Raw genomic sequence first — 13,720 nt, 5'->3', positions numbered from 1 at the left:
TATGCCTAAACGTAATAGACATGCACATGACGTCTGCACTTTCACAAATGAATATTTATTTTTGTAAATAACTGTCAAAAGTGATATTGTTGCTCTTTGAAACCTTTTTGAATTATAATAAAAAAAGTTTTTAGTCTCAATGCTTTAGAAAAAAAACTTTTTTTTAGTTGAAATCATTGTTGTGTATATTTACCCTAAAACATCTTACTAACCTCAAACTATAATATGTGCATTTACAGTTGGCAGGTTTATCATCTAACTGACTTAATCTAAAAGACAACCTGTGAGTCTTAACTGTGCACACGGTGATGCTGTACGCCTCAGTCTTGCAGAGTGAGCATGGCATGAGAAATGATAATAATCGGGGTTCTGTTTAGATGTGGGATAAGAGAGCTCTTTCAGCCGCTACTGTACAAGAGTTTAGTTTACTCTCTCAGATCTCTTTTCCTGAGAAGCTCTCTCAGGCCGGGAGGCCATCAGACACAGTGCTCTGTTATGGAAAATCCTCCCCTCGGCCGTCACTCAAATCGGAGTGGCTGCTTGTATCCCGTTGCCAAGGGACTGCCGTTACCTGAGATTTCCCTCAACCCCGGCACCGTAACCGGAGACGGGCTTTGGGATTGTGTCATTGGCTGCGTTTCCCTCAGTTGCTCTCCCTGTCAGAATGACAGTGTCTGTCTGACAGTGACAGCACAGATATCTGTCTCCTGATATACCTCATTTACATCTTTTATAGTGTACTTATATAGGTGTATTTCGTAGTTTGAGGATGATATAAAAATCTACATTTCATGAATAAAATCTAAATAATCAGTGAGCGTTTACACCAATAAGCTTATAACTTACAAAAAGCTGCTTACAGAAATAATTGGTAACACTTTAATTTAGGTCACAAGTCATGCTATTAACTACTGGCTCTCTGACTACCTATTATTAAGATATTAACTGTTCATTAGATGTTCTAAAGCAGGGGTGTCAAACTCAATTCCTGGAGGGCCGAAGCCCTGCACAGTTTAGTTCCAACCATGCTCCAACACACTTACCTGTAGGTTTCAAACAAGCCTGAAGAACTCACTTAGTTTGATCAGGTGTGTTTAATTAGGGTTGGAACTAAACTGTGCAGAGCTGCGGCCCTTTTGGAACTGAGTTTGACACCTGAGTTCTAAAGTATGATCTTATTCTGCATTCCTAATCCTACCCAAAACCTAAACCCAACTTCTACCATATTTACTATTAATAAACAGCTGATTAGTAGTTTATTAAGCTAATAGTGTTAGTTAATAGTTTGTGAAAGGAGTGAATTGTTCCCTAAAATAAAGTGTTACCACATAAATGTATGTACTTATTTACAAAACTTTATTAAGTTAGTTATTTATCATTTTTTTTACATTGTGTTTGGTTACTTCTGAGTGTTTGGACTTACAGCAATGAAAATTAAACCACACTGAACTGAACTAACTTTAACTCTGAAAACTGGACTGACACTGTTTCAGTTTGCTAGAACTTCTATGTTAAGCTGCTTTGACACAATCCACATTGTAAAAGTGAAATGATTGGCAGTGAAAAATGTATCCCGTTTGAAGCTGAAATATTATATTGTTATGCTGCTACACTAATTTCTTTTATTTTCTTTTTATCACAAATTATCATAAATGGCTTTATTCACTGGTAGTGATGTCAAAACAGTAATTTGCATATCTAACTTTGGGGTATTTATGTCAGTTTTCATATTTAAGATACCATTTAAAAACTGAAAACATCACATTTAGTCCTCTGAAGATGCAGCATTTTGTGTTGTGAACACTTGTGAACACAAGACAGTGTTTGTTCTGTCTGAATGGGCTTAAATCCATGATATCACACTTAGCAATTTCAAAAAACCAGCAATAAAACAGATGAATGCATTTTAAGGCATGCCAAAAATTCTAGCTGTGATGTTTAGTTAAAACCTAAAGGTATACACTACCTGACAAATGTCTTGTCGCTTATCAGAGTTTTAGGAGCAGCAAATAATAACTTAACTTCTAGTTGATCATTTGGTATCAGAAGTGGCTCATATGAAAGGCAAATACCTCTGGGTTACGCTTGTTTTACCAAAATAAAATATGATCATACCTTGATTTTTAATTTTTTAATTAGGACAGTAAGGTCTGATTTTGCTTAGACGAAAGTAATGTGGCTTAACAGAAATAATGTACAGTATAACATATAAAGGCATGCTGCAGTGGAAAAAGAGTTAATATTGTGTATGACTCCCATGAGCTTGGAGGACTGCATCCATACATCTCTGCAATGACTCAAATAACTTATTAATAAAGTCATCTGGCAAAGTAAACATTCTTGAAAGACTCCTAGAGTTCAACAAGATTCTTTGGATTCATCTTCAATGCCGCCTCATTCATCTTACCCCAGACATGCACAGTAATGTTCATGTCTGGTGACTTGGCTGGCCAATCCCGGAGCGCCTTGACCTTTGCTTTCAGGAACTTTGATGTGGAGGCTGAAGAATGAGGAGCGCTATCCTGCTGAAGATATTTGCCCATCTTCTGTGGTTTGTAATGTAATGGGCAGCACGAATGTCTTCAAAAACCTCAGGCTGTTGATGTTGCCATCCACTCTGGAGATCTCTCGCACGCCCCCATACCCAATGTAACCCCAAACCATGATTTTACTTTCTTTACCAAACTTGACTGAGTCTTGGGTCCATGAGAGTTCCAATAGGTCGTCTGCAGTATTCGTGATGATCGGGATGCAATTCAACAGATGATTCATCTGAAAAATCTACCTTCTGACACTTTTCCAAATGCTCAACTAGAAGTGAAGCTATTATTTGTTGCGCAAACAACTGGGATCGACAATAAGACTTTTGTCAGGTAGTGTAGTTGACCCAAAATGGAAAATTTTGTTATCGTTTACTTTCCTTCCACTTGTTCCAACGTTGTTTGAGTTCATTTCTCTTACTGTATGTCGAAGACAAACAAAGATTTATTGAAGAATCTTGGAAAATGTTGGAAACTGGGTAGTCAATGACATTCATAGTTGTCTTAATATCTATTTGTGTTCAACAGAAACTCATAAAGGAGTAATTGATGAGTAAATTTTCCATTTTGGGCGAACGATGCCTTTAAGCTGTTTATGACCTTACTCTATTAAAAGAAAAACGGTTGATGCATTTACGTGACCACATGCATTGTTGGTTTATTAAGCTTATGAACAACCATATAAACACATTCATTAAAAGCACAGTGAATACTATTCCTTTGGCAGTCTGACTCGACAAACAACTCAACCAACCTGTTTGAAGGAGGGAGCGACTAGATTGAAGCACTGGTTAAAGATGTACCTGTGACATCCAAGGTACTTTCCAGTGTCTAAACGTGGAGTTCAAGGAATGATGTAAGCCGTAATGCCACCCTTGGAGGCTGCGCATATGCATAATGCAGACATTAAGAGCTGTCTAATGTCGTTGTGGTTGTATTGAGTGTTTGGCTCTGAAGGGGTCAGTGGGTAATGGGATCAGGGAGCAGGAATCGCTCCCCCTGAAGCCGTATTATTTCCCGAAGCCGGTGTGTGGTGGGTGCAGAGAGATGAGGAAATCCAATCTGAATCTTAAGGATGCGGTTGAAAGCTTAACAAGCTCTCCCCACATGAGATGATGGCAATGTAAACTGAAGTGTTGAGCTGGTCACCGACCCTGGAGAAATTTCAGCTCCGGTAATGGAGATGGGTGCTATTAAAAGCAGTTAGCGTATACAGTACCTGAAAAGAATGGGATACAGTGCTCTTTTTTTTAACCAAAGTATTAGGGAGAGGAGCATAGATATTTGCATTGATGGATTGTTTACTGTCAAGGACAAAAATGGACAGTCATTTGAGGAAGTGTTTCTGGCTGATTTAACTAATTTGTCCATGTAAACTAATCAGTCAGGTAAATTAATTTGATTACATAAATATTACGTTGTATTTTAAGTTTTTAAAGTCTTTTTTTTATTTAGATGGACCACAGCTTACATCACAAATATTTGGAATTAGGTCATGAATATTATTTTTAGGCATGTCCCGATCAGGTTTTTTTGCCCTCAAGTCCGAGTCATTTAATTTTGGGTATCCACTGATACCGAAACCCAATCCAATACTTCTATAATAAATAAAAAAAGAATAAAGAAGAGCAAATAAACAGATCCAGGATGCGTTCAACAACTTTGTTAACAAACAGAGCACTTCTTTGAGGTAGCTTGAACAATCATGTAATAAATAATATAAAACTTAAATATACTTTTAGACTTTACTGCAACAGTAAATAAAAAAAAATCTAATATAAAAACAAATAACACCTAAACTTAAAATACCTGGCAGGCCATCCCAAGTTTACATATTTAACAGTTAGTTATGGCAATGTTGTCATCAACTTTATGATACCTCCAGACCGCAGACATACTCGCAACTTGCTTCAAGCTGCTTCCGTGTTCCCCCACAAGTCCAAGGACATGTGGTACAGGTGAATTGGGTTTGCTAAAATTGACCGTAGTGTATGAGTGTGTATGAATGATTGTGTATGGATGTTTCCCAGAGATGGGTTATGCTGAAAAAGTTGGCGGTTCATTACACTGTGGCAGATTAATAAAAGGACTAAATTGAAAATAAATGAGTGTGTGTGTGTGTGCAAGCATATATATTCGAGTCCTGACCGGGAGGTAACATCCCATACCGATCGAGTTTGAAACGTGATTTGGACATCCCTAATTATTTTAGATATAATTTTGAATTTTGCATTTGTTTTTATTTTTAAGTATTTTATTTAATAGACTGTGTTTGTTTTAAATTGTAGATTTTATTTTATTATTTAATAATTTTATTTTATTTTAATTTAAGTTTATTTAATTACTTTTATATTTATTTTATTATTTTATTAAAATGTACAATTTTATTTTATTATTTTATTAAAATGCTCTAAGTTGAACTGTAGTTTTTATATTTACATATTTTATTCTATTTTTATTTATATTTTATTATATATATATTTTTATGTATTTTATTTATATTTTATTTTATTATTTTTATTTAAATGCACATTTTAATATCTAATTTAAACTGTAGTTTTTCTATTTATGTATTTTATACTAGTTTTTATTCATGTTTTATATTAGAATTGTAATTATTTGTTTAAAATTAAGCATTTTGATTGAAAGGATAGTCCATCCAAAAATAATTTTCTCAATCTCTCACTTGTTTCAAACTTTTTTTAAATGTCTTTTTACTGTTGAACACAAAAATAAACATGATATTTTCAAGAAAGTTTTCAAGAATTTTTGTCCTACTCTTGATACCATTGATTACAGGTTTCCAGCTTTCTTCAAAATTTTATATTTTATAATAAAATTTCAATTTTTGGGTGAACTATAAGTAATTGATTTGAGTTTCAAAACAAATTCTTCTGAAATAAAAGATGTTATGTTTTACTACATAATTTGAGTTCATGGATCTTATACATTTAACGTTGCTTTATAGGCAGTATGTATTAACAAATGGATGTCTCAGAGCAGAGTTTTACATAGTAAATTACAGTTCAAACATAGAGAAGTATATCAGATTAATGATGCTTATAGAGATAAATCTAGACGAGTGTGTTTTTTCTTGCCACAGTTATCTTTTATTCAGCATTGTCTCTGAAAGATGCTGACAAAGCGTGGCTGTTATAACAGAGATGTTCCTTGAACTGTCTGCTTGTATAGAACTGAGTTCAGAGCTGTGTTTAGCCACAATAGCTGCGCTGCTTGGAGCAAGGCAATGTCCTCAGTGCACTTGTTTCTGTCTGTCTCCCAGGTAACGGCGACTGCTCTCCCAGGAAGGAGAACTCGAGAATGTTGGTGGACCTGTCGACCAGCACACCCAACGGCCAGCGCTCACACAGCCCACAGTCCCCTGCTGGTGAGTACACCTCTCCCACAAATACCTTACATCACTGGACAAGCTCAAGCCAGAGTTCACACAAAAATAACCTTTGTGTCTTCATGGCTTTGCCTTCATGTTGTCACGACGGAATGCAGAATAAAGTGAAATAATGTGCTGGTCACTCTTTATTTAGCTTAACCTGCTGTATTTAAAACTAAAGTCAAGTCTAATATAACATTACACTATCGCATGTGAGGAACAGAATCAATTTTATTCAATTATTGAGCGTTATATGTGTGAATTTTAATGTATTAACTCATAGGAATTTTATTTTTAAATGTAAATGGCTTGTAGTGAAACCTTCCCTGGCTTTCTGGATTATCTGGGAATGTGTGTAGGTTATTTATTTATTTATTGAATTGAATTAAATTGAATTGAATTGAATTGAATTAAATTAAATTAAATTAAATTAAATTAAATTAAATTAAATTAAATTAAATTAAATTAAATTTTATTTTAGTTTTTATTTGTTTTATTGTATTTATTAATTTAATTTAACTTTATTTTATTTTATTTTTTATTTGTTTATTTTTTATTTTCCTTTTTCTTTTCTTTTCTTTTTTAATACAATTTAATTTAGTTTTATTTTATTTTATTTTATTTTATTTTATTTTATTTTATTTTATTTTATTTTATTTTATTTTATTTTATTTTATTTTATTTTATTTTATTTTATTTTTTGAAGGATGCAAGATGGTTTTGCCAGAAAGAATATAAAAATTTGTACATGCTCTTCCTGAGAGCCTCTCCTTAGTTCTGTGACACACTTAACAAATGATTTATACAGTGTTCATAAAACTGTCCAAAAAGAGCTGTGGTTTACAGTATTGTCAGTGTAATGAAAATAGGGGTTTCATTTAAACTGTAGTCTCACATAGCCTGATATAGTCTACATTAGGCCTGCACTTTATTTAGTTTCATGATGAGTTTGTGTTATAATCTATCAGTTGCATGTGTTTTTGAGGCCTGAGGCTGTATGAAGATATTAAAAGCATTCAGGCATAAGAAATTGACCCATTTGAAACTTTAATAACAGTTCATTTTATAGAATTATGTTTATTTGAAGTATTCAGTTACTGTAGCTGAATATTGTTAGACTCAGAAAACATCTTTTTTATTGTATTAATCAATGATTGTAGATTGTTTGTTAGATTTAGACAGAATCATCTCAGTCAATCTAAAATGATAAATTATTTTCAAATCAGGCCCATAGCCAGCCTATTAAAAGGGACTGTTTTTTTTCCTCAAAATGTTGACCTATTTGCTGGCATTCAAGGTTCTGAATACTGCATTTTAGTGACATTTTAGGCACTAATTTGTGCTGGATTAGCTTGTCAGATGGTTATCATGACCACACTTTTTGATGCAACAAAAATACTTCCTACATTTTTGTACTAATCATGTATTGTGCTAATCATACTATTTTTTTTTTTGTTTTAAAAAAATAAATATTTACAAATGTGAATTTAAACTGTAATTTATTATATAATGTAATGAGATTAGAATTTTAGAAATGTGAAAAATACTTATTTTTAAGTGCTAATTTATTATGATCCATCATAAAACAAGCAAACAAACAAACAAACAACAACAAAAATTGGGAATCTGTTGAAACTGTAGCCTATAGGCAAATAACAAACTGGCAAGCTCATGTCCTCAGTTAGAATTTGTCTGTTTAATTAATAAAAGCTTACTTTTTATTGGTTATTTTATTAGTTTTTTTTTTATTTTATTCTTCCCAAAGTCTTCTTCTATTGGTTATTTTTACAGTTTATGATGACATACGGTCAAAAATGGGACAAATGAGTTCATATAGAGGGCAAATTCTGGACTTTGTCAGAATGGGGGTAGGTCTTTCGAATCAATTGAATCCCCCCTGGCTACGGGCCTGCAAATAGAGATATTCAAGTCATCTGGTGAAATTGTATTCATATCGCTATATATATTGCAGAATAACAAAATATTGCAATGTTCGATTTTTTAAATATCTTGCAGCCCTAGTCTACGTTCTCAAAATGTACTTTATGTTTTGTCACGCACATAAATGCTACGCAGATGTGTGCAAAAAAATAAATAAATGCGCACTAGACACTGCACTAGAGAAGCGATTTTGTGTTTGTTCAGAAAGTAAAAGAAAAACTTCATTGTGGGTATATCAGCGTTGAATGACTTTCAGTCTCATGAATGCTACTGTATGGGTTTACCAGTGCAAACATAATAAAGAAGAAAATATCTGTCTGCATTTCACTTAATGGCCACCGGTGTCACTAATATCAAGAATTTATGAATAAGATATATAAAGCCTCTTTATGTACGACATCTGGCCTAATTCCTTGGGATAATTGAAGATTGATTTTCAATCAATGACTGAATCATTTGGATCTTCTCTGAATTGAGTCAATGATTTAGTTCAGAAAACTCACCTCTAATGTTTATTCAAATCAGCTGGATGACTCAGTAATTGAGTCGCAGAACTTCTTATGTTCACTAACTATATATATATATATATATATATATAAATATATATATATATATATATATATATATATATATATATATACATATATATATATATATATATATATATATATACATATATATACATATATATATATATATATATATATATATATACATATATATACATATATATATATATATATATATATATATATATATATATATATATATATATATATATATATATATATATATATATATATATATATATATACACACACACACACACACACTTATTTATACACACATATATATATGGCACAGTGGCTCTGAGGGTAGCACTGTCACCTCTAGAAGGTCACTGCTTCGAACCCCAGTTGCATCAGTTGGCATTTCTGTGTGGAGTTTGCAGGTTCTCCCTGTGTTTGCATGGTTTTCCTCCAGGTTCTCCGGTTTCCCCTAAAGTAAAAAGACATGCTCTAAAGGTGAATTGAATAAGCTAATTGGCCCTAGTTTATGATTGTGAATGTAAAGTGAAAGTGTATGGGTGTTTTACAGTACTGGGTTAAGTCTGAATGGGCATCCGCTGCGTAAAACATGCTTGAATAGTTGGCAGTTCATTCCGCTGTGGTGACCCCTGATTAATAAAGGCACTATACTGTATATACAAAATATTAAAAGGGATTAAATATATATATTAAAAATTTGTACATTTTTAAATTTGATCTTTTTCAATTGAATAATATTAAATAAGAACTACCGCATAATATAATTTAGTACTATAAAATGTTATGAAATTGTGCTTTCAACTGTGGAAAATGCATCAGTAAGGCTTGAAATAATGGCAAGTAAACGATCATCATGTTTGGGTGGACTCTTCCTTTAACATTACAATAAGAAGTACAGTATCACACTTTCCATTGCAAAAGATCTGATAAAGAAGAAATGAGTGTGCATCAGCTTGCAAGGGGGCAGAGGAAGAAGCATTATCTTGAAGTGTAAAAAAAAAATATAGAAGTTACAGTTTTATCTCCGATCAGATGGGATAGGCCTAGTATGTAACATCTCCCTTCCTCAAAAGCAACTGTTGTTAAGATGGACGGCGTCAGCATGAGCATGCAAACTGAGAAAAGGGAAGCACTCGCCGCTAAAAGATGGAGCCATAGACCCTCATCCCATAGGGAGATTGTTCTTTTAGATAGTGTATTGGTTATGTTCCACCGGACGTTGAGAAACATGTTACTGGGTAAAGAGAAGTGTGATCTACACATTTGGTTTAGTTAACCCAGTCCATTCAAATGCTCATGCATGAGACTGCTGTGTAGAAGACGCCCAGGGCAAGCTATAATTTTATTCGTCAAGGGTTAAAAATAGACTTTTGAGAGAAGAACTATGGTATTCACTAGGTGAATAAGGCATGCTGGTACATCATTTAGACATTGTGTATTTGTTTTACCTCTGCCTTTGTGCAATGACCTCAAAAGTTAACTTGTTAACTAGTTAATTTTTTTCCCTACTACTATCAGAGTAATACAAAACTTACTTTAATTTTTATTACTACTATTTTATTTTCATAACCTCTTTAGTTTGTGATAGTTCATTTTATATATATATATATATATATATATATATATATATATATATATATATATATATATATATATATATATATATATATATATATATATATATATAATTTCATAATTATTATGAACATCATGAACTGAAAATGTCATCTGATTCTGAAATGGTTAATATTGCTCAAAAATAAAGAAAGAATGGGCCTTTTACACCACACGACTTGAAATTGAAATTGAAATAATTGAATAATTATAATAATAATAATAATAATGATATTAAATATTGTTGTATTAATTGCATTCTGAAAGTTTTTGTTTTTATTTTGTGTGTGTGTGTGTGTGTGTGTGTGTATGTATATATATATATTTTATATATATATATATATATATATATATATATATATATTATATATATATATATATATATTAATAATAATAATAATAATAATACAAAATATTTATTTATTGTATTTTGAAATTTTTTTATTGTTTTAATATATTATATCGTGTATAGATTTTTACAAAAAATAATATTTTAATAAAATAATTTTCTTTATTTATTTATTGCATTTTGAATAGTTTTTATTATTGATATTTTATTATGTATACATTCACTCATTTTCTTTTTCGGCTTAGTCCCTTTAATACTCTGGGGTCAACACAGCAGAATGAACCGCCAACTTATCCAGCATATGTTTTTACGCAGCGGATGCCTTTCTAGCTGAAACCCACCACTGGGAAACACTCATACAAACTTAATCACACACTTACACTACGGCCAATTTAATTAATTCACCTGTATTGCATGTCTTTGGACTGTGGGGAAAACCGGAGCACTCGGAAGAAACCCATGCGAACACGGGGAGAACATGCAAACTCCACGATTTTCTGGTTGTGAGGCAATTGTAGTTATATATATATATATATATATATATATATATATATATATATATATATATATATATATATATATATATATATATATATATATATGTATATATATATATATATATAGAGGCAACCCTCAGTAATTTCAGAAGAGTAGAACCCTAAAAAAAACCTTAAAAAATATTTTTTTTCTTCTTTTTTTATGTTTTATTTAATTAAATGTACTGATGGGTGCAACATGGGAATTATTGTGGGTTGGGAGGGCTACTAAAAAAATTAAAAACTAATTGCACTACATGTTTCATGTCCGACATGTCTGTTCAGTAAAAACACTTTGGAGAGAAAAATGTGACCACATTGGGACCACATTTGATATATGCCCGAACAAGCATGTTTACATTTGGTGCATGCATATTGTAACCTCTATATAGGAGTTATCCAGTGCAAGCCATGGTTTTATAAATCCAATTGTAGACATTGCTTTTTAGAAAAGAAGTCAAAAGTATATAAAAGAAGTGTGCAAAAGTTATATGTTCATAAATCAAGACCATTGAGTTAGACTGGCGCATCATTTATGCATCCCGCTATGATGTTTTACTTTGTGCTGTGCCTGTCATGTGAGCCTGTTAGCGACTGACTCGGCTGAATGTATCTCCAGCACTGAGTGTGTTTTGTTCTCATTCATCTCCTTTGATCAGTTGATGATGAGAATGCTAAAGGATTCTGTATGTTGTCCTGGGCAACCATTTCAAGTTCACTCAGCTGCAGCCATCATAGACTCTCCATAACGTGAATGCTAGAGATAGTTAACACACAGGCAGCTGTTTTCTGATCTCATGATTGTCAGAATGGACGGAGGCTTTGGAACAAATATACGTCTCGACACATTGAGGTACTGCTGTTTGATTGTGATGCGCTGAAAGGATTGCATCGCAGTTGCTGTAGGTATAGAGTAAGTTTTGCATTTTGTGCCAGCGATTGTTCGTGCGAGTCATGCGTGGTTCTTTGAAAGTGAAGATCTCTTGTGCAATATTAAGCAAGTACGCCTGTAATACTTCATTGGAAGCACCAGCGGGTGAAGCGAGGGTTATCGTGTGGCACTGCCACACAACACTTCTCTTTCAAAAGCTCTGTTTACCTGGTGTTAACAGTCTCTTAAAACAATGAAGTATTTTTTGAAGATTTGTTTAAATTTGTACAATATGTCTGTAAATTACTAATAACAAAACAACAGTTCTGATTTTTGTTGAAATTGTTAGTGTTTAAGTTTGTGTATGTATTAGATTAGATTATTTCTGTAGGTGTTTTGTTAAACTAAAATGTTTATTTGCTGTATAAAATCTTTGGATAACAAAAATTAGTACACCTAAATTTATATGTTGTGGAAAAATATTTATATATTTATTTTTTAATATTTCAATACATTTTTAATAAACAGGAAATATCAATTCATTTTGTTAATTTTTATTTTAGATTTTTTTTTTGCAATAACTCGATTGAATTTAAATGTATTATCTTTCTATTCCTAAACATGCTAGGTGACCCAACTCAAATTTTTAATGCATTTAACTACTTAATAAAAGGGTTTTGTTCAAATTGACCAAACATTATTGTTTATAATCACTGAGAAATGGATACAAATATTTATTTTCAAAAGGGGAGGTACTCATCGCAAAGTTGAGTTATCCACATATTCTTATTAAATGACAACTTATTTACATTATGTGATGTTTTTTTTTATATATAAGTTGTTTACATTTTAAGACTTTTTATTTAATGAACAAAAAAACCTTCGAATACTAAAAGTCGAATACTAACTTTATAAGGTTCTTTCTGTGAGCCAATCAGCATTTTTAATGCACGCACAAGGACCAATCAGGATCAACTTTCTTTTTCATTTCGCCAAACTGCTCCATTGACAGCGGGATGACTAGAAAGACAAAATCAGAGTCGACTAAATAATATCGTACCACAAAAGAAATTGAGATGTGTGTAAATGTGATGTTTTAGAAAAAAATTACATAATGTTACATTATGTATTGTTGAAAAAGAAAATATATATATTAAAAAATATATATATTTTTAAATATTTTTATTTGTGTAAATATAGTAAGTGAAACATTTTTCAGTGTTTATTAAACTCATTTTCTCATTGTCTGTTTTCTTTTGAATTCTTCAAATTTAAAATTAAGGCTTAAAGGGCAACTTTTTAATTTAATTCAAAGGCCATATAATTCAATAAATATAATTTAATAAATCATATAAAGCATAAAATGTAATAAATAATAACATATTAATTATATAAAATTAACATCTGCACTGGACAAAATATTAAGCACAACCTTGTATGCTTAATTTGAACAAGAAAAAATATTCACCCTAAAACAATAAATAAATGCTATAATGTTAACTCAAACATCAACATATTGTTACAACATCATTTTTTAAAATTTTATTATTAAGCAAACTGCTTGTATTTTTTGAAAACTAATGCTTCAGTTAATGATCTGCCAAACAGAACCACCAAGTTACAAGAACTGTTGCAAACATATTGTTTGCTATATGGAATGCTAAAACTTTGAAGCACAAAATCCCATCTGCATTGAGAATGCAGATAAAACCTTATAATTCCAAGATGATGATATATTAGTGCTGCTGGGCAAAGATTAATTGTAATTTTGCGATTAATTGCATCCAAAATACGAGTTAGTTTTGACATAATATATGTGTGTATTATATGTATATTTCTTATGTACAGTATATGTTATACACACTTACATAAAAAAATATGTAAAACAATATTGCTACATAGATATTTAAATTAATATCTAATTTGTATC

General features: G+C 31.6%; 1 protein-coding gene across 25 annotated transcripts in view; it reads left to right on the top strand.

The window, feature by feature from the left end:
* ikzf2 (IKAROS family zinc finger 2) overlaps window positions 1–13,720 on the top strand; it is a 397,036-nt gene that overhangs the window by 352,322 nt on the left and 30,994 nt on the right. For all 25 annotated transcript variants that reach the window (XM_087265822.1, XM_087265826.1, XM_087265825.1 and 22 more), the window contains one exon: window positions 5,824–5,928. In XM_087265822.1, the coding sequence (XP_087121948.1) occupies window positions 5,824–5,928 (105 nt within the window). The remainder of the gene's footprint in view (window positions 1–5,823; window positions 5,929–13,720) is intronic.

This window comes from Danio rerio, chromosome 9, assembly GCF_052040795.2.
Source record: "Danio rerio strain M-AB ecotype USA chromosome 9, GRCz13ab, whole genome shotgun sequence".
Taxonomy (NCBI): Eukaryota; Metazoa; Chordata; class Actinopteri; order Cypriniformes; family Danionidae; genus Danio; species Danio rerio.
The sequence above is the reverse complement of the archived record's forward strand: the minus strand, read 5'-3'. Positions and strand labels throughout refer to the sequence as shown.